The sequence below is a fragment of the Natator depressus genome, chromosome 13, assembly GCF_965152275.1.
Source record: "Natator depressus isolate rNatDep1 chromosome 13, rNatDep2.hap1, whole genome shotgun sequence".
Taxonomy (NCBI): domain Eukaryota; kingdom Metazoa; phylum Chordata; order Testudines; family Cheloniidae; genus Natator; species Natator depressus.
The window spans coordinates 8,284,187-8,310,155 of NC_134246.1; the positions used below are offsets into that span (position 1 = coordinate 8,284,187).

The window sequence follows — 25,969 nt, forward strand, 5'->3', positions numbered from 1 at the left end:
TTTTGCTTATGGCAAAATCAGATAGGTGACCAGACAGCAAATGTGAAAAATCAGGATGGGGTGGAGCCTATATAAGAAAAAGATCCCAAAATCGGGACATCTGATCACCTTAAAGTCAGATCAAGTCTAGAGCAATGCAGCGGGCCCAGCATTCTAGACTTACCCTCATTTTATGTTTCATGCTGGTATTAAATTTACTCTTATAGTTACAACCCTGCAAATGAGTCTGCCTGTGAGTACGTGACATCAATAGTACTACTTTGTACTTAAAGATAAATACATGCATAAGTGTTTGCAGGATCCAGGTCTTAGCGCCCCTGGGTCCTGCAAACATCATCAGTTAAATATGCTTAAAGAGACACCACCATGTAGTTTAGGCATAACTTTTATTTTATAAAAATATAAAATCTCCTGTTAGTATTTTTTGCTTGCATTTAAATTCCTGCCCCGCAGTGCTGGAGAGGCAAATACAACAGCATTTTGCTAAATCAATGCAGGAGAACCGGGAAATGAAATGACTCGAATAAGGTGACCATTCTGTTTTCAGTGTTTAAACTGAGTGAAATGGCAAAAAAGAAACGAACAAACAGGATGACTGGTGATAAGAAAAGTAGATTTTGCTTTTCCCCCCTCAGTGTTGTTAACCTAAGGCAATTAAACTTTTTAATCTGATTTTTAGTTACTAACTTTTTATTGGTTTCAGAGTAACAGCCGTGTTAGTCTGTATTCGCAAAAAGAAAAGGAGTACTTGTGGCACCTTAGAGACTAACCAATTTATTTGAGCATGAGCTTTCGTGAGCTACAGCTCACTTCATCGGATGCATACTGTGGAAAGTGTAGAAGATCTTTTATACACACAAAGCATGAAAAAATACCTCCCCCCACCCCACTCTCCTGCTGGCAATAGCTTATCTAAAGTGATCACTCTCCTTACAATGTGTATGATAATCAAGTTGGGCCATTTCCAGCACAAATCCAGGTTTTTTATTGAACTTTTTATTGAAGATTTTAAAATTGCGCTAATCCGCCATGTTGTTTAACAAATATCAAAAGAGGGTGACAATACAAAAGGGGGCAGCTGAGCGCAGCAGGGCAGGAGTTCCAGGAAGCAGACATATGGGGTCGGTAAAGGTTAGATCAATCATTAAAAAAAAAAATTAGTATACCCCATTGGGCCCCTTCTCCTTCAAGTAGTTCAGCTACTGACCTAATAGGGGCAGGTGATTTTTAACATGGCATTTAAATAGATTTGTCAGAAAATAGCTGTAAAAGTAAATGTGATCCTGTACTAACTTGTCACATGCTATACTATATAGTCTGCTTACTTTATTTGTCACTCCATGCATCTGATGAAGTGCGTTTTAGCCCAGGAAAGCTTAAAGCTCAAATAAATGTGTTAGTCTCTAAGACAAAAGAAAAGGCGTACTTGTGGCACCTCACAAATGAAGTGAACCAAGCTGTAGCTCAGGAAAGCTTATGCTCGAATACGTTTGTTAGTCTCTAAGGTGCCACAAATCCTCCTGTTCTTTTTAGGGATACAGACTAACAGGGCTGCTACTCTGAAATTAGTCTCTAAGGTGCCACAAGGACTCCTCCTTGTTTTTGCTGATACAGACTAACAGGGCTACCGCTCTGAAACCTGTACTAACTTTGTTTCTTGAGCGGGAGCACGGCTCTGCAGACATCTTTTTAACCTGGACATTGAGTGGCTCCGGGGACTCTCTGCAAAGAGAATTCTTCCTCTGGCAAGCGCGCGGGGGACCCGCTCCGGCGTAGGAAGGGGTTAAGCCAGCCGCGCCAGCGCTGCCCAGACAATCCGCAGAACCGCATGAATACCCCCGCGGCCACTCCCCTCCCCTCGTCCCGGGGGGCGGCTGCCGCCGCTGCCGAAGGAGTTTGCAAAGCCGCGGCGGGCGCGTTGGCGGGGCAGCAGCCGGCCCCGGGGAGGGGCGGGGAGGGCAGAGATTGATGTCTCATCACTTGACTAGGCAGCCCTGCCTCTGCCTGGCTCAGCGGCTGCAAACACCCAGCCTCGGCGGCGGCGTGCAGCCCGCTCCCCCGGCATCCCTCCCGGCTGCGATGAGCCCCGGCGGGCAGTAGCGCTAGGCTCGTCCCCGCCAACTTCCTCTCTCCCCCCCATCCCCGCCTTCTCCGTCCCTCTTGCTCGCAGCATCGGTGAAAATGGCGAGGAGGGAGATGGATGCGGACGGGCTCCCAGGGACGCTGGTGTCTCTGCAGTTCCTGCTGCTGCTGCTGGCGGCGGCGCTGCCCGCCGGCGCGGCTCGCCCGCGGGTCCCCCTGCCCGGGGACGTGAACGGCCACAGCCTGCACCCGCCCTACTTCAACCTGGCCGAGAGCACCCGGATCTCCGCCTCCGCCACCTGCGGGGAAGAGCGCGGCGCGGCCGGCGGCCGCAGGAGCCCCCGCGCCGTGGAGGATCTCTACTGCAAGCTGGTCGGCGGGCCGGTGGCAGGAGGGGACCCCAACCAGACCATCCAGGTAGGGGGCAGCCCGGCGCGGGGCTCGGCGGCGCCGCTTGTCCCGGGGGCACCTGCCCTGAGCCCCCTCGGGCATCCCCCTGGCCGCGCCCCCGCCCCAGGTAGCCCGGCTCCTGCCGCTCCTCCCGGGAGCCGAGGCGCTCGCCGGCCGGTGAATGGGGCCAGCCGCGCACAAAGCGAGCTGGGAAATGCCTCTTCAGGGCCGTGCCTGCTTCGCCTCTGCCCTCCTCGCCACCCAGCGAAGGGGGGACGGGGACATGTGGGTTTAGGAAACTTCTTCTTGTTGTTGTTTCTGAGCCGCTGCATTGAATGGCCCGGGTCGCCTCCCAGCGGGATGGTTTGAAGCAGCCCCCGAGGCAGTTTTCGTCCTGTGCTTTAGCAGAGCGGAGCTGCACTAAATTCCCTAGGAATACGCCTGGCTCTGGGGGGATTGTGTGATGCGTTTATTCTTCAGAATAGCTTTACTCACCCCCCCCGTGTAAATCAAGATCTTGTTTTTCTTCCATCAGCGTGTGTTCGCAAAGGTAGATTTCAGCTCCACTGGCTGTGTGGAATTAGCTCAGAGGTTCCTTTTAGACAAGAAGGGTGCGAGCGAGGGAAATCCTGCAACACATTAGCTGGCCCATTTTAGGCCACCAGCTACCAGGAGAGCAGTTCAGTGTTTCAGAAAACAGCAGGGCAACAATCTTTTCATTAGTATTTTCCCACGTGTGGACCCTTGTGCTTGCACCCTGCAAATAGCAGTTGCACTTTTGCAGAGTGTTCATTTTCTTTAGCTCCACTAAAGGGTTGATTGTGGAACATCATTTTTGAAGGGATGGTGAGGGGTGATTTGCTCCCCCCTCACTTTTCTTAAAAGCTTCTCACTTGGCTAGTTTTTTGGAGGCATCTTCTCTGAATTCTCCAAACGCGGTTTCTCTTGCAAAGGCTGCAGGGGAAAGGGAACACGTGTTCCTTTTCGAGGGTCGCTAGAAATGCTCCAGGGTTGCCAGAAATTGCACAAACTAAACAGAGCCTGTTAGGTTCCTATGGCATTATTTTTAAAGGTGTCGGTTTCTGTGCTGATGAAATCCAGGGCAAGTGGAGACTGCTGAATTGGTCTGAAAGAAAAGATCAGACATCGGTGATCATGCTAATATTTAATAATATGGGTGTGTAAGCCAGATACTGCTTGTGTTGAGATTTTTTTTTTTGAGGGGGGGTATTGGTAATATTCACCTGACATCAGCTTGTAAAAACAGTTTCTGAGTTTCTGTATCCCATGTGTCCCAGTGTAACCTGACAATAGGAACCTGTAGCCAGGAATCCCCTTGGAATGCAGACTGCAAAAATGCTGTAATACTCAAACAGGCTGCTACGCAGGGATGACTAACAGCTATGGACATCTTGGAAGGCAGGGAGACCAATTGCAAGAGGATTTGTAAAATGGGAGCTTTAGTTCCATGAATCCCAGATCCGCTGTAATCCCATGAGAACAGCCAAAGTAGTGGGAAGCAAATAGAAGAATCTGAAACCCTCATGAGAAAAAAGCAATGACAAATCTAAGCAACACCATGTGCTGTTTGCCAGTAGCTTCTCCTGGGTTATTTAAGAGAGATGGTGCTATGTCACTTGGAGCAATAGGACCCTACTCAGCCTGTTAATAAGCAGAGGGAGAGTTTGGAAAACTGCTAGTGTGACATTGCTGTCCTCAAACAGGTCAGGTAGGTTTTTTTAAAAGCAGTTATTCCATTTGGGCCACATTCTCCTAAGTCTCCAATGCTTTAGCTACTTGGAATTTTCTGGCTACTAAAGGGCAGAGTTCGATGTCAATATCTCACTCTGTCTTCCTTCCATTTTATTGCTTTACAGTTGTTAGCAGACTTGTGCGTCAGACCTGTATATTGCAACAGTCTAAAATAAAACACGACTGGGCAAATATTGCCTTATTCTGTCGTTGATGGATGTGGGTAAGGATTCCATGAATCCTGGACGTAGCAGTTGTTGGAACTGCAGGGCTGCGCTTTTATTGTCAATGTAGTGCTCGGAGAGGAAGATAACTGAGAAGTGTGTGCTGTTCTGTGGTCAGTTGCCACCAACATCTAAATATCTGATCAGTAAATCCAGTATAATGAGACTTATAAAAAATAAAGGTTAGCAACATGAAGGCTTATTACACACATTAAGGGCTATGCATTCGACATGAAATCAGTGGCCATTCTTGATGCTTCTGTGTGACTAGCCTGATTTATAACAGACTGCATTAAATAGTAGCTAAAATAAAGCATTTGGAGCCTTATGACTTGTGTGGTGCTCTCTGCAGTTGTGACTCATGCCCTTGCAAATACAGCCTTGCCCTAGCACTGTAGTTTCCTTACATCTTACCAGTTATTTCCAGTTAAACAAACATGGTTTCTTAGACTTTGAGATACTATAGTGACCCCCTCCCGCTCCTTCGTGCAGCTTTGATAAGGGAGTGCTTTGATCTGAGCTCTGCTTCCTAGGCTAAGATTCTTTGGTCAATCTGAAAGATTTAGAACAATCCTTTTGTGGTGGCTTCTTTCCATGACTACAGGCAGCACCTGAAAGGAAGGGAAAAAAGAGGTGTTAGTGCAAAGGTCAGAGTTCCCAATTCATCCCTGTTAAGGATTTCAACACCACCCAGTGACTAAAGCAGTGAGGGGGGAGGTGGGGGGTGGTTTGGGGTGGGGGGGAAGTGTTCAATTTAAGCAGATTGAAGTGACCGTAATGAACTACAAATGTATGTCTCTAGAAGAAAAGGAGGACTTGTGGCACCTTAGAGATTTAACAAATTTATTAGAGCATAAGCTTTTGTGAGCTACAGCTCACTTCATTGGATGCATCCAATGAAGTGAGCTGTAGCTCACGAAAGCTTATGCTCTAATAAATTTGTTAGTCTCTAAGGTGCCACAAGTCCTCCTTTTCTTTTTGCGAATACAGACTAACACGGCTGCTACTCTGAAACCTGTCCATATGTCACTAGGATGCTACATGTTTCACCAGTTACTCGCCTGACCCCTTCACCTGCTCTCTTGTACATTGTCCCACACAAAGTGCAGCCACTGTCAGGAAGGTTTTTGGGTGGGAGCTCTGCAAGATTCAGTTTTGATGGCTACTCAAGAAGTTTCAATGGGGCATGGTCGTTAAGAGGACAGACATTCGCTGGATTGGCTGCCTAACAAATATTGTAGCTTGTCAATCTAATGGGTTCAATCAATTCTCCCACCACTAACTGTTTTAGTTAATTAACACTGTAATAGAATTTTTGGGAAAGGGAAATCAACTTTTTTTGCCTCAGCGAATTCCTAAAAAACCCGGTTCTGTTTAATAATACTAGCTTTGAAATTCGCAGAGTTTGTGGCATAGTTTTAAACACCAGGCTCCAGACCTGTTTGGAATATGATGAGGTCAGAGTTCATTCTAGCCTCACAGATGGCTGCCAGCATTTTTAACTGTGGTCGCTTTTGCGATCTGCAGGAGTTACACAGGTCAGAACTGAGTGGAAAGAACTGCATGGAGAAGTTTGTACAGTGCTTGCTACTATTCCAGTAGCTCTACCCACTGCTAGCGATCTCACTTTAATGAGCCGTGAATTTGCCCACTGGACTAAAGATGGGACAGAAGATGAACCACATTAGGTTTTTATCAGTAAAAAGCGACTTTCTGATTAAACTTCAGATGAAGACATGGCTGTCTGGGTTCCAAGACAGTGCACCGCAAACATGTAATAAAATGCAGTGAGGGAAATGTTCTACCCTCACGCTTGCATTCTGAGTCCTGCTCCTAAGTAATTAGCTGCAGTGTTCCAAAAGCTTGCTCCCTAGAGAGCAATTTGGGGTGTAGAGATGTTGGCCTTCCCTGGGTAATTCGATTGCCCACTACTAGTTGCAATTTACGTGTATTTTGGGAATCACGTTCATTCTCAAAACAAAAGTAATACTTGATCAAATCCCACCAACTTCACGTCTATTTAGGAGCCTGTATCTGTAGCCCCACTCACCCCCGTTTTGCCTTCACTTGACATACCTCTTCATTTAGGCCACGTCTATACGTACAGCGGCACATCTGCGTCTGGTACAGCTGTGCCGCTACAGCACATGTGGTGAAGTCACTGTATGCCGACTGGAGGGAGGTCTCCTATGGGCATAAAAAAACCCAACTCCGTGACTGGTGTAAGCGAAGCTATGTCGGCAGGAGGAGCTCTCCTGCCAACATAGCTCTGTGCACATGACCGCTTCTGTCTGTGTAAGTTATGTCGGTAAGGGGGTGGAATGCTCACGCTCCTGAGCGACACAAAGTTTTTGCCGACATAAACTGTAGCGTAGCCATAGGCCCCCTTCATGCAGACGCTTGCGCGTGTGTGTAAGGTTATTCGCTTAAGTGTTTGCAGGATCAGCGCTTGAGATTATAAACTCACGGGGTAGGATTTATGGGGCTGATTCTCTGCTCATGCTGGTGTAAGTGAGGTGAACCAGGCTCCTTACATTTCTGAACCTGGGAGTCTGATTCTCCATTTTACATCTGTGCATCTCCATTGAATTAAGTGGAGTTTACTCCTGATTTATACTGCTGTCCAGTGGAAGCAGACTTGGCCCCTTTGTCGTGTTATCTGCTATGTCTGTAAAGTGCCTATCGTGCTTTGTGTGTTATACAAATTATAAGTGGGAGATGGCTAATGTCAAAGACCTGTCCCTGGAAGTTTGGATGTTAGACTAAAATGGAAGGTTTCAGAGTAGCAGCTGTGTTAGTCTGTATTCGCAAAAAGAAAAGGAGTACTAGTGGCACCTTAGAGACTAACCAATTTATTTGAGCATAAGCATTCGTGAGCTACAGCTCACTTCATCGGATGCATTCAGTGGAAAATACAGTGAGGAGATTTATATACACACAGAACATGAAAAAATGGGTGTTATCTGAATGCATCCGATGAAGTGAGCTGTAACTCACAAAAGCTTATGCTCACATAAATTGGTTAGTCTCTAAGGTGCCACTAGTACTCCTTTTCTTTTTGTAAAATGGAAGGACTACTACTGTACTGTATTATTTCTACCTATGTCTTTTCCATTTTTCCTTTTATTAAGACACCAACATTTTAATGACTTAATTGGAATTGAAAACAAACCCTGTAATTTTGGGCAACAGGTTATAGCTGCCTGCAAAACCGACACCTGTTGCAACAACAGCCAAGCATGTGCCAATTTGGTGTGTGCAGTTACCAGATTTGTATGCACAGTTAAGGTAATTGTGCAGCTGACTCATTTGAAAATGTCACCCAGGGCTTCCCTAGCCCCCCAGTTTTTTATCCAAAGCCCTGGGATCTTGTCCCTCAGGGTTTCTGATAAATTAGGTGAGGATCACTGAGAATGGCAAGGCCAGATAAGCCAGGACAAAGCCAGTTGCCTTAAGGCTGCCAAGCTCAGCAGGGCTTCAGGGCTTGTCTCTGTGCTCTGAGGAGATTTGAGATTTCCCGTGTACTTCATTGGGAGGAGGAGCAGGCCAGTCATTCTTTGAAGGCTCCTCTTCCATTCAGTCGCTCTCCTTATCACTCCCCTTTGTTCTGATAGCAGCACTATTATGTTCCTTAAACCCTCTTGCAACTTCTGTCTTTCTTCCTCCATTTCAATAGTTCTTTCACCTTGTTGCTTACCTTGATAGGCATCTTCCTCCCTTTCGCTCTTGAGTTGAGAAAACTGCTGTCTGTTGTAGTTTCCACAAGTCACAGGGTTACACTTCTCAGACCTGCATTTTTCTTTTTAAAACAAGATCTTCAGATTCTGAGGTCCGAGCTCAGCTCTTTTTTATCTGAATCTCCAATGTAAGTGTGTAATCTGCCCTAAAATATGTTTGACTCCCTGAGTAGCTAGAAATGATCAATTTTGCTTGTGAGTCAGGTCATCTCTCTAGACAAATGAGCTATAAACTTTTGGGAATGGTAATATCAGGGGCCCAATTACACCATTTAATAGCAAGCTCAAGTAAGCCACTGAGATGTTTGCCTTTAATAGTGGCACTTGGCACCAGTAACAGAGAGAGGAACATCTGTAGCATCAATAAAGTACAGTAGCCTTTGTTAATTTTCAGTCCTATGGAAACTTCAAGTGGTGTCTGCATGTCATTCACACATGTCATTGTGTGAAACACTTGAAACAAAATTCAAGAACATCAGAGTTTGAGGATTTTGCATTTTGTTCCAAGTTTCTTTAACATCCCACTTTTGTGACAAGCTTCTGAATTTTGGGCTTGGCATTAGAAAGCTAATTCTCCACACAGCCTGTTGCACAGGTTTCTTCTAGCAGGTCTGTTCTTTAATAGGTCAGTTTTGTTACCTGTTAGACGTTCACTGGGTGAACAAGTGTTCTTTGCTTGTCTGTGCCCTTGTTAGAAGTTTGTTTAAAAGGTCCTTGTTCTGACTCCCTATGTTACAGCAAGGTCTCGGTGCACAGCAAACAGTGTTACACTGGGCAGCTCTGGCTGTCTCCATTCCTTGGCTTTGTACTTCACTGTCTGGTATTTTCATATCTCTAGCCGAGTTAATTAAAAGGTGGACTTGTTTGGAACAAGTTGTGTTGCACAATTGCCTGCAAATAACATACCACATGTCTGCAGGGAAGAATGCTGGGAATTTTCTGTTTCCTTTTTGGCTTGGAGTCTCATCCAGTCCTTTGAGTTTGTGGAAATGACAATGGTTATTCTGTGGGATGACTGTTTTACTGCAGCCCTGGAGGGGAGAGGGTTTGAAGTGCGAGGAAGCTGGAGGTTGTTCCTGGAGATCTGTACCACACCTGAACATAGCCATTCTATGAACAACATACCCCCATATCTCAATGTCTGTACTTTGACCCATTAACCTTTTACCCCCCAATCGGGGATATTGCAGATTATGTATTCCTTATGCCACCTGATCCTAAACCAAACTTCGCACCCCTTGATAATCTGTACCTTATTCCCTGATAACCAGAAACTTCTCTGCTTAAACTCTGTACCATTTTCTTTTTATTTTAACATCATCTTATTAAAACTACAAGGAGCCAGGACAGATGAGGCTGACGCACTATGCCCAGAGGTAACCATCCCTTTTAAAGGGGAACTGTCAGATAAGTGAACTCCTTTGTGGGCTGTTCATAGCAGGGTGATTCAAGTGACAGGACAGAGGGACTAAGCTAATAACTCACCAATTCCCTGGACTATTTTCAAGCCCCCTCAACATGGCCCAAATCCCTCCTTTTGGTGTAACCCGCCTTGCTGTTCTACAGAATAGAAGTGTCTTAAGCAGCTGGGCCCCTGCCCACCCCATGAGTTGCAGGGTTCTCCCCCTCCCTGGCTGCATGCCCAGGGGTCTATTGGTACCATAGCAACCCACGCTGCACCAGGGAGACCATGAGTGACTCACAGCTAGAGGCCCTGTTGCTGCTGAAGAGATCACAAGGCTGGCTGGTCTGGCCAGGTATTGGATGTTGTTGGCTATTACTTTCAAGCAGGGCCATAGCTGAAAGGGTTTTACTTGTAAATTCCCTCTTCTGCCCCCGTTTTGTTTTGGGTTTCATTTTCTGGTCCCTATTAGGATTATACATGTACAGAAGGGGAAGGGAACACATTTGCTTATTGGAAAAAACCCTCAGGTTTGGACCCCAAGCAATCCCCTCCTCCAGTGCTGTAGAATTTCCTGTTGTAAACGTGCTTCATATACCCTCAGTTTGGGGGTGGTCCCAACGCAACAGCACAACTGTGTTGCCCGCAATAATGGCACTTGTGACATCCTGTCCGGCGAGATCCCCATTAAAAATGCTTGATGTGGGTTTAAAGAGAACACGTGTGGAGAGAATATGCATCTTTAAAGGGATACAGGTCGTCTTTGGGGAGAGGGTGGTGGTGCGGTTGCTAAACCACTTAGGTGCTGCATCCACTTCTTGATTGTTCTTTGCCTCTCCTTTTACGTGGCAAGAATATCCTCCCTCCCTGGTGTCTGGGCTTTTTATGAACCAAAAAAGTCTGCTGCTTGGAATGTGCCAGCCACTCTGGGATCATGTTAATCTCTCCTGTTTGTGTCTTCCGGCAGGGGCAGTACTGTGACATTTGCACATCGATGAACAGCAACAAGGCTCACCCCATAACCAACGCCATTGACGGAACAGAGCGCTGGTGGCAGAGTCCTCCCCTCTCTCGCGGGCTGGAGTTCAACCAGGTCAACGTGACCTTGGACCTCGGACAGGTAACGGAAAAGTGGTGGTTTGGGTTGCAAGCTGCTCTGGTCGGGGACCTGTCCTCTTGGATGTCTTTAAAGAGCTTCAGTTATCCCCCTGGTAGAGGTGAGACCGAAAGCTGCTGTGATGGCTGGCCGGGGAATTCTCCACTAAGGTCCCAGGGTGCAGATGTGATCTTCTAGTTCTATCCAGCTCTCAAACAAAACCTAAATGCAATTTGTGTTGCGTAGCGTTACCCCCACACCATCTCCCTAAGCATTGGCCGCGGCGGTCACATGAGTCACGAAAACCTGTGGCACCGACTAAATAATAGTAGTGCCCACTTTGAAACTGTTCCCCTGAAGAGTCTTTGGCTAACTTGGCTACCATGTTGTATGTAAACTTCACCCCGGAATTCCTTGTTGCCTTATCCAAAACATGAGCCATGGCTGGCCCAGAGTTGTTGAGATGTGTGCTGCAAAACATTAACTAGTGCATTTAAACCGTGGAGTTTTAAAACATGAAATCAACTTTCAAGGTCTTGTGACAAAACTGCCAATAGATCCTTGGTCTTTAATAGTGTCCAGTGAAAAGAATTAGCAGTGTAGAAATGCTAGCTACCAGCCCTCATGGCCGCTCATGTCTGTAGCACTGGTTCATTTGGAGAAAAATTCTTCTGGGAATGTCGGGTTATTTTATCAAACTTTCCTCAGTGGAGGGGAGGGGACCCCCAGGAATAGACTGTTTCTAAAAACAACACTCGGCCATGTTGTAAACAAGAAACCACCAACTCGGCTTAGTGATCCTGGGTTTTCTGCAGGCCTCTTCTTTTGTGTATAGACAGCACCTTGGCTGCGTGGCCAGTGTCTGCTGTATCCAGAGAACCCGTGAGTCTGCAGAAGCTTCCAAACAGGAGAGTGTGGTGCAGGGGCACTAGGGAAGACTCCTGCTTCCAGATGCCACGTTCCCTGGTGTGCTCTATAGATAGTCTTTTACCTCAGGGTGCTAGTGATGCAGTAGAAGGGCTTTGCTTGTCTCAGGTCTCCCTTCTGAAAGGGACTGTTCGAGGGTCTCCTAGGGGCCTGTTGCTTAGGCAGAAGGGAAGCATTTTTAAGCAATCGCCTCATTTTGAAACCCACCCTGTTCAATAAACATTTTGAAACCCACCCTGTTAAATATCCCCAGTACATTAGGGAAGCAGCAGGGTAATAGCACACTCTGCTGAAGGGTCTGACATGAAGCTACTTCCAGGCTTTTCATTTCAAGAGAGCGCCTGCAGTCTGCTGGGAGATCTCCTGGCTAATAGCCCTGGCTTCCCAGTTGCTTGAATAGAGCAGGGGAAGGAGGCAGTCTGTGCTGTAAGCAGTTTACTCTTCAGAATTCAGTGAGCCGGGCATTCGCTCCAGAGCTTGTTTGTGATGAAGTAGCACTTCCCACTGGGGCGCTGCAGCAGTTAGCTGGCTGGGTGCAGACTTTGATCACCAGCATTGGGATTTCTCTGGCCCTGCTAGTGGAAAAATGTGGTTTCCAAGCAGGTTGAGGGTGGGCTTGAGCAATGGGCCTTCTGCTAACAAAAGGTGGAGAGAGTGTTTGAAGCCTGTGTGACGGGTGAGCTGCACAATGTAAGCCTCTCACCTTATTTATAGGCACATTGCTTTTTTGCTTGTGCAGATATGGGGCTTGGTGAATGAGGCCTTTGCATGGTTCCACTATTGTGTGGCTTTGATAGCATGGCCATTATGATGGCAATGGAGGAGTTATGTTGAGTGGGCAGAATTTCAGGTGTATGGACGGACTGTCACGTTATTTGTAGTCTGCTTGGTTTGGAGTTAAATAAACTCGGGGGAGGGGCTGAGCATGCCCTAAAGATGTGTGCCTGAAGGGGGTTCTCTGCACTGAGATCTTTCCTCCTACATGGCTGTAGGGATCTAGTCAGTCTGTACCTCTGGATTTTTAGTAACACTCAAATATGTTAATTTCTGCTCATCCATTTGAGCTAAGTCTCCAGGATCCCCTATAAACACCTCCCTGCCGTGTAACAGTGCTAGATTAGCTTTCCTGCACGCTGTGGACAAAGATCTTTTTTTCCGGAGACCCTTGATAGCTAAGCTGTGCAATCCACGTTGTCCCCCCAAACATCCCCATAATGCCTTGATCAGAATCTCTAAAACAGATTTATAATCCGGCTCTTGGGAGGGTGAGAATCCTCACCCATGCTGGCCAAGGAGGTTGTACTAAAGTAGCTGGTATCCACTGGGTCCCTCTGAAACGCTTCAAATGCAGGGGTTTTGTGAGGTGAGGAGAATACTAGAGCTTTGTCTCCTGACCCTGAGGATGTGGGTGGAACTTTGCTTGCTCCAACTGCTGTCTTTAACCTGTGGGAGGGAGGGAAAGGAGAGAGGTTCCAAAGCCCATCAAGTCAAGGCAGACATTCTTCTCCCACCTTCATTCTCCAAGCAGCACCTTTGGCCCTAGGCAGGGATGCAGTCTGCAGAGCACACTGCTGGCAAGCTACTGAAGCTTTGATGGCTCAAATCTGCATCTGCCTCCTTCAGTTCCTTTCTAGACTGTAGCACTGGGAGTGCGGGAGCGAAGATCCAGGGGGAAAGTTGGGACATTGGTGGGAAAAAATTCTGCCATGGTGAAATTTTTGGTCTTTGGGTTTTCTCTTTCTCACCCTGCACTCCCATGTTTCCTTGTTCATTTCCCACTTCCCCATTCTTTTCTAGTGGGTGGGATTTCATCATTGTACCTTCTAGGTCATGAGCAAAATCCAATGTGACCACTGATAGTGACTGTTACTCCTCCTCGCCTTGTCCAAAGTTTGCATTCACTGGTTCTCCACAAATACCCAATGTAGGCCACTGCAAGAGCACCTAGTCTGTTCTCAAACTAGCAGCCCATTTCTGACAGTTTCCTCATAACAGTAATTCTGTATTGGATGGACAAATGGACATTCCTTTCATGTATACTCTGGATTGGCCCCGGTTCTCATCCCCCATTTGTTGGGGGTAGGTGATGGCAAGTGTTGGTGAAGGGTTACAGAATCCCACATAATTTCTTTCTGTTGACCTGGGGCTGTGGCTGAGGGAGAAGAAGGTAAAGAAAGGCCTGTCTGGGGTCCTGTTGTACCTGCAGGGCATGTGCCAGAAGAGCCTAATGTAATTGGCAGAGAAGTGTTGGAAATTCCTTGAATGCCTGTGGGACTGTGCAGGTAACCACCTGAAAGGCAGGCTGAGCAATTTTACAGGCTGGAAAATAAGGCCTTTTATGCCTCCCAATGCCCTGCGGGGAGCCCTTTGTCCAGTTTAAATTTAATTGAGTGGATTGGCCAACGTCTGCCTCAGAAAATGTCTTACTCATTTTAGATGGTAACCAGCACTGTTTCCTTTTGAGCTGTGATGTTGGGGTACATGGTGGATGTGTTTAGACGCATCGAAGGTTCTGGGATCACCGACACTTGATTTGCTGCAGAGATACTGGAGTGTCATAGGGTGGCTAGGGTCAGGAAAGGGGTTCTTTGCAACACTGCCCTTTTGTCATAGCTCTTCTTTGCTGCCAATGTCTCTTCTGAGGCTTGGCCTTCACTTAAACCTTAGGTCGACATAGCTACCTCAGTCAGGGCTGTGGAGGGTGGGGGGGAAACACACAGCTGGTTGACACAGCTATGCCGACCGCCCAGTGTAGATACAGCTGTGTTGATGGAAGAGGGCTTCCCTCAACAGAGCTACTGTCATTCAGGGAGGGAGCTGTTCCTACGCTGATGGGAAATACCCCATTCATTGCTGTAGATGGTGTCTTCACTGTGGGGGTATGCCAGCATAGCTGCATTGCCGTAGCTATGCTGGTATAGCCTCTGCGTAGATCTACCCTGAGTCATGCCTGCTTAATTACTAACCAGAACCAAGTTTCTCCAGCACTTGACAGCACCATGGGGATAGGGGAGATGGTGGTGATTAATTTGTTCGTCAGCCTGTTGATCTCTGCTTTCAGTGGCTGTGTCCAGAGAACTTGCTCTCTTTCTTCACTGAGATGGTGAAATTGGAAGGGAAGAGGGAGAATATTCTTTGCAGCCAACGAACAACGGTTTATAAAATGCAGATTGGCCACCCAGCTGGAATTATTATATTAAAGGCCCACATCATGTTGTCTTAGGGCCAGCAGCTGCTTAAACATTATGGTTTCATTGGTAGGGTAGATCAGAGAGGTCTCCTCCTAGAATGGGCAAAAGATAATCAAATGCATAATCTGCTTGGGAGAAATTGTTCCAGCCCCTTTGTATCTGCTCCCTCATTGTCTGTGATACTAGAGCTCTGATTTGAGAACTGCCATTGGATGTTGATGCTGATAAAGCAGGGAAGGGGGGGGAGAAAAGCTATCTAGAATTCTGATACTTGGCTGAGATCTGGCAGCTAGAAACAAAACAGGTTGTTCTGTTTACAACTGGAAAAAAGAGAGCTGATTGGCACTGGAAGCTGCTGGTGGAGAATAAATAGAGAACAGACTTTTTGTTGTTGGTTTTTGTTTGCTGCTGTTGATCATAAACTCACTCTTAAAGCTTCCAAACGTTTTGACACTGGGGTAAGTAGTCTGGTGACTCCTTGGGCGTGTCATGTTACAAAATGTAATGCTACAGAACCATGCTAGAACAAGGATTGGCTTTCCTGCCTGGATGGGGCTGGAGTGCATTAGCACTAAGTTTACAGCATCATTGCACAGCATGGTCCCATCAGACAGTTTGGTCCCATCCACAGGTTGGACCAAGCCACGTGATCACGTTTCTGATGCTGAGGCTCCATGTTATAGTGCAGATGTGGGTGTTAGTGACGCTCCCCTATACTGTGTGGAAGACCATGATTCTCTGAAGTGAAAGGAAACTGAGCCTTGCTAGTGAAACTGCTTTGTCTGTGAGGGCATCTTTGCTGTAGAGTCAGCCTAGGTGCATGGTGCCTGGGTGAGCAGGCACACTGCCAAGCCCGTCCTGAGTTACTGTGTGCTGCACTCGTCCGTGTGTCACCAGGGAGGCCCGTCTCATGGGTGGTTGTGCTGCAGTAAGCTGACCCACTCTGATTCTTAACTTGTCTGTCCTTCTGGGCACATGGGGGAGGAATTTTGGGAAAGCACTGGAGAATTGTCAGCACTCGAGTGGTTTAGCCTGGATCCTCACTGCAAAGTGGGTGGGTCACCAGCCTGGGTGAAAGCAGAACCTGGGCTCCAACCCCTTTTCCCCCAGCCATGCCAGCCAGCCCATGTTCAAAGCACCCCAGTGAAGTTTTTGCATGTGGATTGGAGCGGCACTGGGGTAGAAACGTGGGCTAACTCCTCAGTGAAGGCCTCCGGAATGGGAGGGAGTCCAGGCCAGTATTCACCCGAGTGATGGTTGGAAAGGCAGCTTGCTATAAGTGTGCTGCAGTTGCCAATGGAAGAAAGTGGGTGCAGGGACACATTGGTTTACCCCGTGAAATAATAGGGAACTGCTCCAAGGCACGTGCAGATTGATCTTCTTACTCAGTGCACTGGGGAAGTGGAAGGCTCGGTATGAGCACTGAGCAGGTCAGCTGGGGAAGGGGAAAGAGTCCAGCAGAAAAAGCTTTGGAGCCTTTGCCAGAACCAGCAGGTTACAAGAGCAGAGCACAGGGAGGAGTGACTGTGAATCTACATGGTGTTTGCCTGCCATAGTTCTGCTGATTGCTACTTGTAGCAGGTGGAGGGAGGGACAGGGTGGGATAGAAGGTGTTTTAGTTGAGCAGACTCTTGGAGCGAGAGCCGTAATAAATCAGGTGGCTTTTTCAAGCAATATGAATGGCTGGCTCCCTGCCAGAGCCTGACATCTTCCTGACATGAAGGTGAACCAGGCTAAGCCTCTCCAGAGAGTGTTCTGTATTGTCAGTGTTTCATGGTACGTTGCGTGGAGAAGAATGCTTGCAGCCATGAAATGGAAGTACCTTCATGCCAGTGCTTGCCTAAGGTTAATTACTGCAGCACTGGTGGAGATGAAGTGCCTAGCGTCCCTGCTTCCACAGAGCTGTTGCCAACCCTGGCTGATGCTGAAGTTGCCTTGACACCCCCCCTCCCCCAAACAGACAGTAGGTAAAACTTCAAATTGAAATTTTGCAGTGTGTCTTGATTCACACCCACTCAGGGATTTATTTCCTTCTCTGAAGCCCACATTTCTTCCTGTCTGGCAGCCTCCACTTGGGGAAAAAATCCCAGGCCTGGAAGAGCAGGGTCTGACAGTGCCTCATACCTTCCGGCCACTCTCTTATAGATTCCAAGGCCAAAAGTGACCATTATGATTAAGGCTACAATTTAATCACAGGTATTTTTAGTAAAAGTCATGAACAGGTCATGGGCAAGAAACAAAAAATCCCGGCCCGTGACCAATCCATGACTTACACCATAAATACCCATGATTGAATCTTGGGGGAAGCCCTGGCGGGGAGGAGAGCCCATGGCACCAGCTCCCCTCCCCTCCTCTCTACTCTCCCCCCCCCCCCCCCCCAGGCTCCCAGCTGCTGCCCCCGGCACCACCTACTGGGAGCTGCCAAGCTGTGACAGCTCCTGCTGCCCCTGGCACCACTGCTCAGGCTGTCCCCAGGGCCAGCTGCATCCGCTGCTGCTGGGTGGTCCCTGGGACCACTGCCAGGAGCTGTCGAGCTGCGGCTGCTCCCACCACCCCGGGACAGCTGCTCAGGTGGTCCCCAGGGCCACCAGAGCAGCAGCTGGTGTGGCTGGCTGCAGAGCCGCTCCAGCAGTGGCCCAGTGTGGCTGTCTCCAGGGCCCCCTGAACAGTGGGCTCTGGGGCCAGCTGTTTGGGCAGCCCTGGGTTCAGCCACACTGGCTGCTGCAGAAGTCACTGAGGTTGCAGGAAGTCACGGGATCAGTGACCTCGGAGACAAATACAGAGCCCTAATTATGATCCTCTAGTCTGACCTCATGGATACCATAGGCCATAGAACAGGGGTTCCCATACTTTTGCCGGGCATGACCCAAATTTAATGAAATCTTTCCTGCCAGGACCCCAGAGAGCATGGAGGACGCAATTTAGAAGAGCAAAGTGGTATACTCCACACAGCATGTGTGAGGAGTGGAGGATGCTTTTGTAGAGCAAAATGATGTCCTCCAGGTATCGTGACCTTGCATGTACAGTGCATGCGAGGTTACCCTGTGTGGCTCAAAATGGTGCCCTCGGCACAGCAGGGATCACTACAACCCCATCTCCTGATGGCGTAACCCCGTTTGGGAACCACTGTCATAAAACTTCCCCAAAATAATTCCTAGAACACATCTTTTAGACAGGCATTCAATCTCAATATAAAAATTGTCAGGCTTGGAGAATGCACCATGACCCTTGGTAAATTGTCCAGTGGTTAATTACCCTTGCTGTTAAAAATTTACACCTTATTTCCAGTTTGAATTTGTCTATCTTCAACTTCCAGCCATTGCGTCACATTATACCTTTCTGAGCTAGATTGAAGGGCCTATTATCAAATATTTGTTCCCCATGTAGGTACTTACAGGCTGTAATCAATCACCCCTTAATCTGGTGTGTTGTGGGGCACTGCTCTAGAGGAAGAATGCTGCCTTCTCCATCTCCATCTTTGACCTTCTGTACTGACAGTCCTATCCATTTGCCTCGGTCTCTTTAGAGGTGACAGTGTGCTTCATCCTTCAGAGAGTTCCAGGTAGTAACTTCTACCAGATGCACACACTCCAAATCCAGTTCAGCTTATTCAAAAGCTGCACACAGTAATAATTTACAGAAGACGGAGGAAAAGGATAGATAGATGAACGCTAGGACTAGTTTGAAGGTCCTTTCGTTACGGATACTTAAAAAAAAAAAAGTGCATAAGCTACAGAACATGTGGACATAGGTGCTAGGGATGTAAATATCAGTAAAGTTAACCGGTTAAATGATTATTTCGTTTAACTGGTTAACAGTTAACTGAGGTAGCTGGGGTGCCTGGCACGGTGGGGGCTGGGGGTCCATCTTGTAGGGTCCAGTGTGCATGGCCGGGGTCTAGCGTGGCTGGGGCCAGCTCGCAGGTGTCTGGTGCCGGGGCTCGGCGGGACAGGGGTCGGGCGGGGCTGCGGGCGTGTCAGGGGCCCCGCACAGCCCTGGCCGGCCTGGCACAGCTGGGACTGAGGGCCTACTCCGGCCAGGACTAGGATCCCACTGGCTCAGCCGGCATAGCTGGGGCTGGGGCCGCTTCACCCTGGTCCGGGCTGGAGTCCTTTCTGCCAACCCTCTACGGGTCTGCCAGGGTTAATGGTTAACTTTGGTTAAGCAACTGTTTAACCTTTTACATCCCTAATAGGTGCTAGAAGTAGGGGTGCTGCTGCACCCCCAGCCTGAAGTGGTTTCCATGAGATACAGGGTTTACAGTTTGGTTCCTTGGCTCTCAGCACTCCTGCTGTACAAATTGTTTCAGCACCACTGCAGGTGGATCACTGACCTTTTTCCTTGTGACATAGATGTTTGCTGTGCTTTCGAAGAGCTGAAGTGGTGGGTCAAAGTTGCAGGCTCTGCAGAAAAGAGCCCCCTTAGAGTCTCAGTGGCCCAGCTAATTAGCTTATTTTCTAAGCCCCTTTAGTTTAGAACTAAAGATGTCAGTCATCGCAATACACAGTGGTTGCCTTTATCCCTGGATCAGACTAATTCTTATTAAGTGGGAAACTCATTCCAAAAGGAGGTGTGTTTTTTCCTGGAGTCTATTTCCTGTTCACAAGTCTCACTTCCTTTTTCTTATTGTACAGTGTAGACTGCTACTTGGGGCCTGTATTATTATGTAAAGGTTAACCATGCAGGGGGCGGACATAGAAGAGATGTCCTTGTGAGCCAGGCATGCAGTTGTGGACATAAGGCTTTGGTATGTGTTCCGCTTTTAACAAGCAGCCCTTAAGCGAACAATTAAATCCCTAGTCTCCATTGGCATCTGTGCATTCAGAGAAAGTTCTTAACATTTTCCATGGGTATGTAAACCACCTGGCCTTGTGCATTGTTAAAGGAGAGATGTGAAGGAAGAGCACAATTCACAGCTCTCTTTCTATCACCTGTGTCCAGTCCTCTCTAATTTTCCTTTAGAAATATCAGTTTAACAACCACCAGGTTAAAGGATAAAGGACTTCGGAGGACCTGCACAGTAATAGCCAGTCTGCACTTCTCCCATCTCCAGTGAGACGCGGGTGGGTGGGCACTAGCTTGCAGCCGAGTCCTAGTTATTCTAAAACAACAACAAAACCTGCCTTAATACACCCTGAGAGAAATGAGTAATAAAAGAAGCCCAGTCTGCTGGTGGTTGGCACAGTTCTCTGTTGCATTGCTGATGCTTGCTTGCTTGGGAAACATTCGGCTTGGGATGGGAACTGAGGTCCTCATTCCTTAGAACAAAACAGTGGTCTCCATAGTGATCCTAGAACAGAGTGTATCCACCCAAGCAAAAGAACCAAAGACCACAGGGATACAGACAAATGTAAGGCAATTTACCGTACCTGGTCACGCTGAGGTACCTCTGGTGCTGCAGCTACGAAGGAGCCATAGCTGTCAATTTAATGGTGCTCTGCAAAATATTTAATTAAAATAAATTAGGTTTGTGGGATTTTGAGCTCCTCTGATTATTTTGGATCTTTGACTAGGTCCTAGGGTGATGTAGCTGCTGCCTTGGTTTCCCGTTAGGGTGAACAGGTGTTTTAGCAACCCTGCCAAACTGAATTTCACCCCTGCTGGGTTAACAGACATCCATCATAAATGGACAACCTGGCCATAATACTTCAAGATGCATCGCCTCCTCATTGGGATCTGTCTTTGCAGGCATTTGTCCCAAGGGCCTGGTCTGTCCCAGGGGCTGGTGTACAAGATGTAAACGATAGAAGGGTCCAGCTTAAATTGTAGCTGGCTGGATCGTCTGCTCTTCTAATCTGTGGTCTGGGTTATGGCAAGCTCATCACCCAGCTATGCTGGGGGTGGATGAAGGGGAGCACTCCTTCCCTCTACTGGGAACTCCAAACCTGGGCTTCTGAGAGGAAGCAGATTGTTGCTCCTGCTTTCTGCAAGCTCCGCTTCCATGCACGCAGTCACTTCCTGCACCCAGAGAGAAGCTCTTTACACAAATTCCGCTGTCTGGGGCGTCTCAGCTCTCTACCAAGAAATCCTTAGTCCTCTCCAATGCTCTTTCCCAGGCCTGTTTTGGAGAAACCCAACAGCAGCTGAAAGGGAGGGGTTTCTATATCCCTGCCACCTCCCCCAGCATGCGTTCTTGCCACGGCTACAGTTCCGTCCCTCCTTCCTAAAGTACTAGTCACAAAATGCCGTGCTGCTTGAACAGGCTTATGAGCCAAGTGGTCAGCTTGCCTTAAAGGGCCCAGTATATCCTGCTACCGCGAGAGAAGCAGAAGTCAGGACTTCTTTATACAATTTGTATTTTGGTTTTTTACCTTTTAGAAGTATCAGGACCATCAATAATCAATTATCTCTCTTCTTGTTGGAGGACCTCTGTGGGGAGGAGTAGTGGGGCTTAGGGATGTTTATTGTGAGCTCTTGCACCTCAGTTGAAGGGGTGCGGGGTAGAACCCTTTAACAAAGGCATTCTTTCTCCAAAGTATGTGTTTCCCATTGGAGCTTGAGAAGAGTTAACACAAATAAAGCCTGCTAAACAGCCTGATGAAACATCCCTTCCTCTCTTAAGTTGCTGAGGCTACAGTCTCTTGACTCTCATGATATGGTCACTGGCTCTTCAGCCACATAGTAGCTTTCAGAGTAGACAGGTCATGAATTTTGAATGCTTAAAAAAGACAAGCAAACCATCCCCCCATCTGAGCACTTCTGACAGCTTTTCCCTATTCCTAGGAAGGATGTCTTTGTCCATGGGATGGGGATTATTTATTTTTTGTTGTGGGTGGTTTTTTAAATATGGCAGCTGCTAAGCAGGTGGGAACATTTTTTTCACCTTTCTTGTTGCTCCAAAAACAAAGGAAGAAGGTGTGTGTGTGTGCGTGCGCGTGTGGCTGTGTGAGAGATTGAGGCGGGAGAGATCAAATGCTGATGTTTAGTTGGCACAATACCCTGTAATGAATATTCCTTTCTCTGCAAGTATTTGTGGGGTTTTTTTTCCTGTTTGTTTTAAACATTGAAATACTTCTGCTTTTGAAGAACCCATTGAGTATTTCAAAGCTGCCATTCCCAATTCTTGTGCTGGCAGCTCTCCCTTTCTGCTGATAAGGAGAGAGGGGTTTTTTTGGTCTGGAAGATCTAACACTCCACTTGCACCTTTGACCCATTAGTACGTACTGCCAACTCCTCCAGATTCCTAGCGCTAGAGCAGAGTGAGAGCTGGCTGGGCCTTAGATTGTGTGTGTTGCTTCATTTTATCCCTTTTCTATTTCATTCTGGAATCCAGTTTCCATTTTTTTTCTCATGTCCATTGAATGTGGTGTTGTCTTCTGCTATGCTCTCCATCTCTCTTCCCATCCTCTCCCACTCTCAATCTCTATAGCCCTTTTATGGGATGATGTGCCAAACCTATTCTGATCACCTCATGACAGTGTAAAAAAAACAGAATTCCACTCCTTGAAGCAAAGCGGACCAACCAGGAGTTGTGGTTTTCTCTTTTTCTTTCCACCCTCATTATCCAATTATCATTATGATTGGTTGTTTGCTATAGGAAAAAGAATGCAAAGACTAGAATTTAAGTAAAACATGGCACATGTGGTTGTAATTTGTATGAAGTTTATTTGCCATCTGAAGCGTGTTTAAATAGCTGTCACTTAAAGCTTATAGCCTTATCCAGTGCTGACTGAGTTTTTCCACAAGCTTCAATGGGCTTTGCATCAGGCCATGAAAAGCATATCAAGATAGCAAATCACCAATAAAAAGAAACCCCCACGATAGAAGCTAAACGTGTCCTAGTTCATAGAAGCGTCTTCTCAGTAGTAGGTAGCCTAGGGTGAAATAGAGCATTCTGAGTTTTCAGGCTGAGGATGGAGGTAGGGGAGCTTCTAATATTCGGGGTTTGGAGAGATTTTTTTGCTTCAAAATTAGAGCAATAGCCAATATAAAACTTTGCCCGTTATCACATGTAGCGCCATTGCTAAGGCACTGCCTGTCTTTCCAATCAGAACCTTGCTTATCTGGAGGGTGATGTTTTACACTTACCATAGTGCTTATCACCCTGAAGGGATTCCAAAGCACTTTACTATATCTAGTGTTGCTGAAATGCAGTCACCTCTGGGGTGGAAGGGTGGCAGCCCGCAGTGGAGGTGAAGTTCAGTTTTGGCCGAAGAAACTGAGGCAAGCCCTCTCTAAGGTGCCATGTTGTTGTCTGACAATAGACAAGATTTTGCTGTTGCTTTTGGTCTTTATTCAAAAGAGCCCCTGCTCAAAAACTGCCTACTATTCAGAAAGGCTGAGTTGACCCTGCCTGGACTTGACCCATGGTTCCAGGAAACCAGGCTGGCTTATACCATACCCAATGGCAGCACTGTCTGTGCCACTGAAATGCTGGTGAATGTGCAATTTTTTTTTCACCAGAATTTTGCAAACTATATCTAGCTGCTTATTTTAGTTGCAGCCTGTGGAGAGAAATGAAGAGAAACTAGGCGGATACCTGAGCCTCCTGCATAGCCATGCTACTCTACCGCCTCAGGCCAGCCACTTCTATTATGCTTACTGGGATTCTTCAGAGATTAGGAGAAAGCCCTAGGGTGAGCTCTAGCCAGAGAGGTCAGGCTGCTAGGAGCTGGGAATATCAGCAGGTTTGGCTTGTAATTAATAGCTGGAAGGCAGGCACTGTCATTTTCTTGCTGTTCTCCTGGAAAGTGCCAGATTGGAAGGGCAGCAGGTAAACAAGAGCTTCAGTTGAACTGGGTGCGAACATTTGTGCACCGGGGAGGGGGGCTGGATGCATTTGGTCTGTCTGAACAATTGCTAGTGCTAGGCAAGTTAAAACAAACCGTAACTGCGTGGGTCACAGTTGCTGTTTACGAGAGAGATCTGTACTTTCCTAGCTCAAACAGATGGGAAGTGTGCCCTTGTAGTTAGCATGTAAGACTATGAGCCTGGAGAGAGTGGTTCTATTCCCAGTTCTGCCACTGACAAGCTGTCTGATCTTGGACAAGTTGCTTAGCTTTTTCTGTGCCTCCACTTCCCTGTCTGAAAAATGGCAATAATACTCCCCTGCCTAACAGGGATCTTTGTGTGGCTTATAACGTAGGTCCTTGAACAAAAGGCACCTTAAACTTGCAAAAGTATTACAATGATAAGAGAACAATGGCCACTTGTTTCACATGAATGTCATGTACTCTAGAACAGTTCTTGCCAGTGCTGCGTGCGCCTCTTCCTTTGCCTGGTGGCTGGGTTTTGTGGAGGTTTTTTTTAAATTCTTCTTTCTGCATGCTAACCGTGACACTCCCTGGTGAGTCACATTACCTTTCTCTGGCTCATGCGTTTGTTGGGTGTCCTTAGGATCATCCATTTGCGATGACCTCTGAGTGGGTTGTCAGTAGGAATCAAATTAGGAGCCTGAGTAAATACAGTAAAACTCACCCCAAAGATTGTGTGTTTGCTTCATTTCATCCCTTTTCTATTTCATTCTGGAATCCAGTTTCCATTTTTTTTTTCTCGTGTCCATTGAATGTGGTGTTGTCTTCTGCTCTGCTCTCCATCTCTCTTCCTATCCTCTCCCACTCTCATTTCTCTACCCCTTCCCCATACTCTGGTCTCTCTTACATGTTCCTAATCTGTTCCATTCCCCTTTCCCTCCACCCCCTCTTTTTGCAACCCATTCTACCTGTACCTGAACTCCTCTCAAGGGCTGCAGCATGTAGTTTATAAGCATGCTGTGGGACGGGGTGGTGGGCTGGTCTGTGCTTGACCATCACATGCCCCTTACATCTTCCCTTGCCAATATTTAAATACTGAAGAGAGAGTTCTGATGAGTTTAGAGACTGTAAAATACATCTTCACTTGGAGTTAGATGTTGCCTTCCTAAAATGTCTCCTGGAATTCCATTCTTCACTCCCTGTCTTGAATTGTTGCGTGGAGTGGCTGCTTACAGAGAGCTGCTATGTTCCACGCCAGAGGTGGCAGCATTTCAAAGCGGAGGAAGTTGGTCTTATGTATAGCCATATGTCACTTTGTGAAGTGCTTCAGGATGAAGAATGCCATGCCAAGTAAGATGCTGGATGAGATTGGCAAAGGATTTTTAGGCACACATCTGTGTGGCCCAAAAATGCACCTAAGGTGCTGGTCCAGTTAGTGTCATTGCAGGAGCAGATGGGGTAGCTGGGCATGCACATCCCCTGAGTCCGATACCTGGGCACACAACGGCGATAATTGCACATTCATGTTGGGAGCATAGTCCTGTGTCCACCCTTTCAGCAAAGCAAGCTCATTGTTTCCAGCACTTACCTGTCACTTGTGAACATCAAAGGGCCCTTATTAACACGGCATTGTTGCCAATAGGGAGTGTGCTGCAGTATGCAAGCCTTCGGTTCACAAAGCAATTGCAGTTCTGGAAGCAGCAGTGCATGCTTCCTCCCAGTGTCCTGCTAGCTACTGTATCCGACCCTGATCTGGAGAAACTGCTTCTCTTCTTAGCCCTCTGCTGTGACTGCCCATTGTGATCGTGTAGGGCGCTGTGACGTGGACACCTGCTTACTAGGAAGTGGACTGAGACACCTCTCACCCAGGGAGAGATCGTGCCTCCTGGTGCCTACCCAGATTGCCGGGAAATGCGGGGGTGCCTGATGCCAGGTTGCTACTTCCCCTTCTGCGCACGTGGGTAGGTGGGTGGAGGGGAAGGAGTGAGCAGAGCTGGCCACTGTATCCTGCCGTGCACTGGTCAGTGCAGCTGATGTGGCACAGAGGAGGAAGTAGCCTGTGTCTGGGACAGGGCTGGTGTACAGTACCTCTCTCTGTCTCTCTCCTCTCCCAGAGTAAGGGGGAATCGAGGACCAGATTGTGGTTGTCCTCACTGAAAACAAGGTGACTAATGCCTGTTAGCCGTCCCTCTGTAAAGTCCCAGCGTCCCTCTGTAAAGTCCCAGCCGAGGGAGACCAGGCACCTGTCCCTTTTACCACTATGTCCCCAGCCCCATGGCAGACCTCCCCGAATTGCCTTGTAAATTACTTAGTAGTAGAACGTCTGTGCCTGGCCTCCACTAGGATTTATAGGGAACGTGTGTCAGTAATCCCATGGCAAAACTGCACTTTCTGTTGGCAGTGAAGACTCCCGGTCTAGTCCGTGGTTTGCTCCTGGGGCAGTGCAAGTACCTGTTACCCTTTGGCAAAGCCACG

The 25,969-nt window shown here is 47.6% G+C and overlaps 1 protein-coding gene across 1 annotated transcript in view; it reads left to right on the top strand.

Annotated features, from left to right (window-relative positions):
* Positions 1-2,164: 2,164 nt before the first annotated feature.
* The window catches only part of LAMA5 (laminin subunit alpha 5), a 163,137-nt gene continuing 139,332 nt past the window's right edge, over positions 2,165-25,969 (top strand). The window contains exons 1-2 of the mRNA XM_074969645.1: positions 2,165-2,499; positions 10,555-10,707. Of these exons, the coding sequence (XP_074825746.1) occupies positions 2,182-2,499; positions 10,555-10,707 (471 nt within the window). The 5' untranslated portion in view covers positions 2,165-2,181. The remainder of the gene's footprint in view (positions 2,500-10,554; positions 10,708-25,969) is intronic.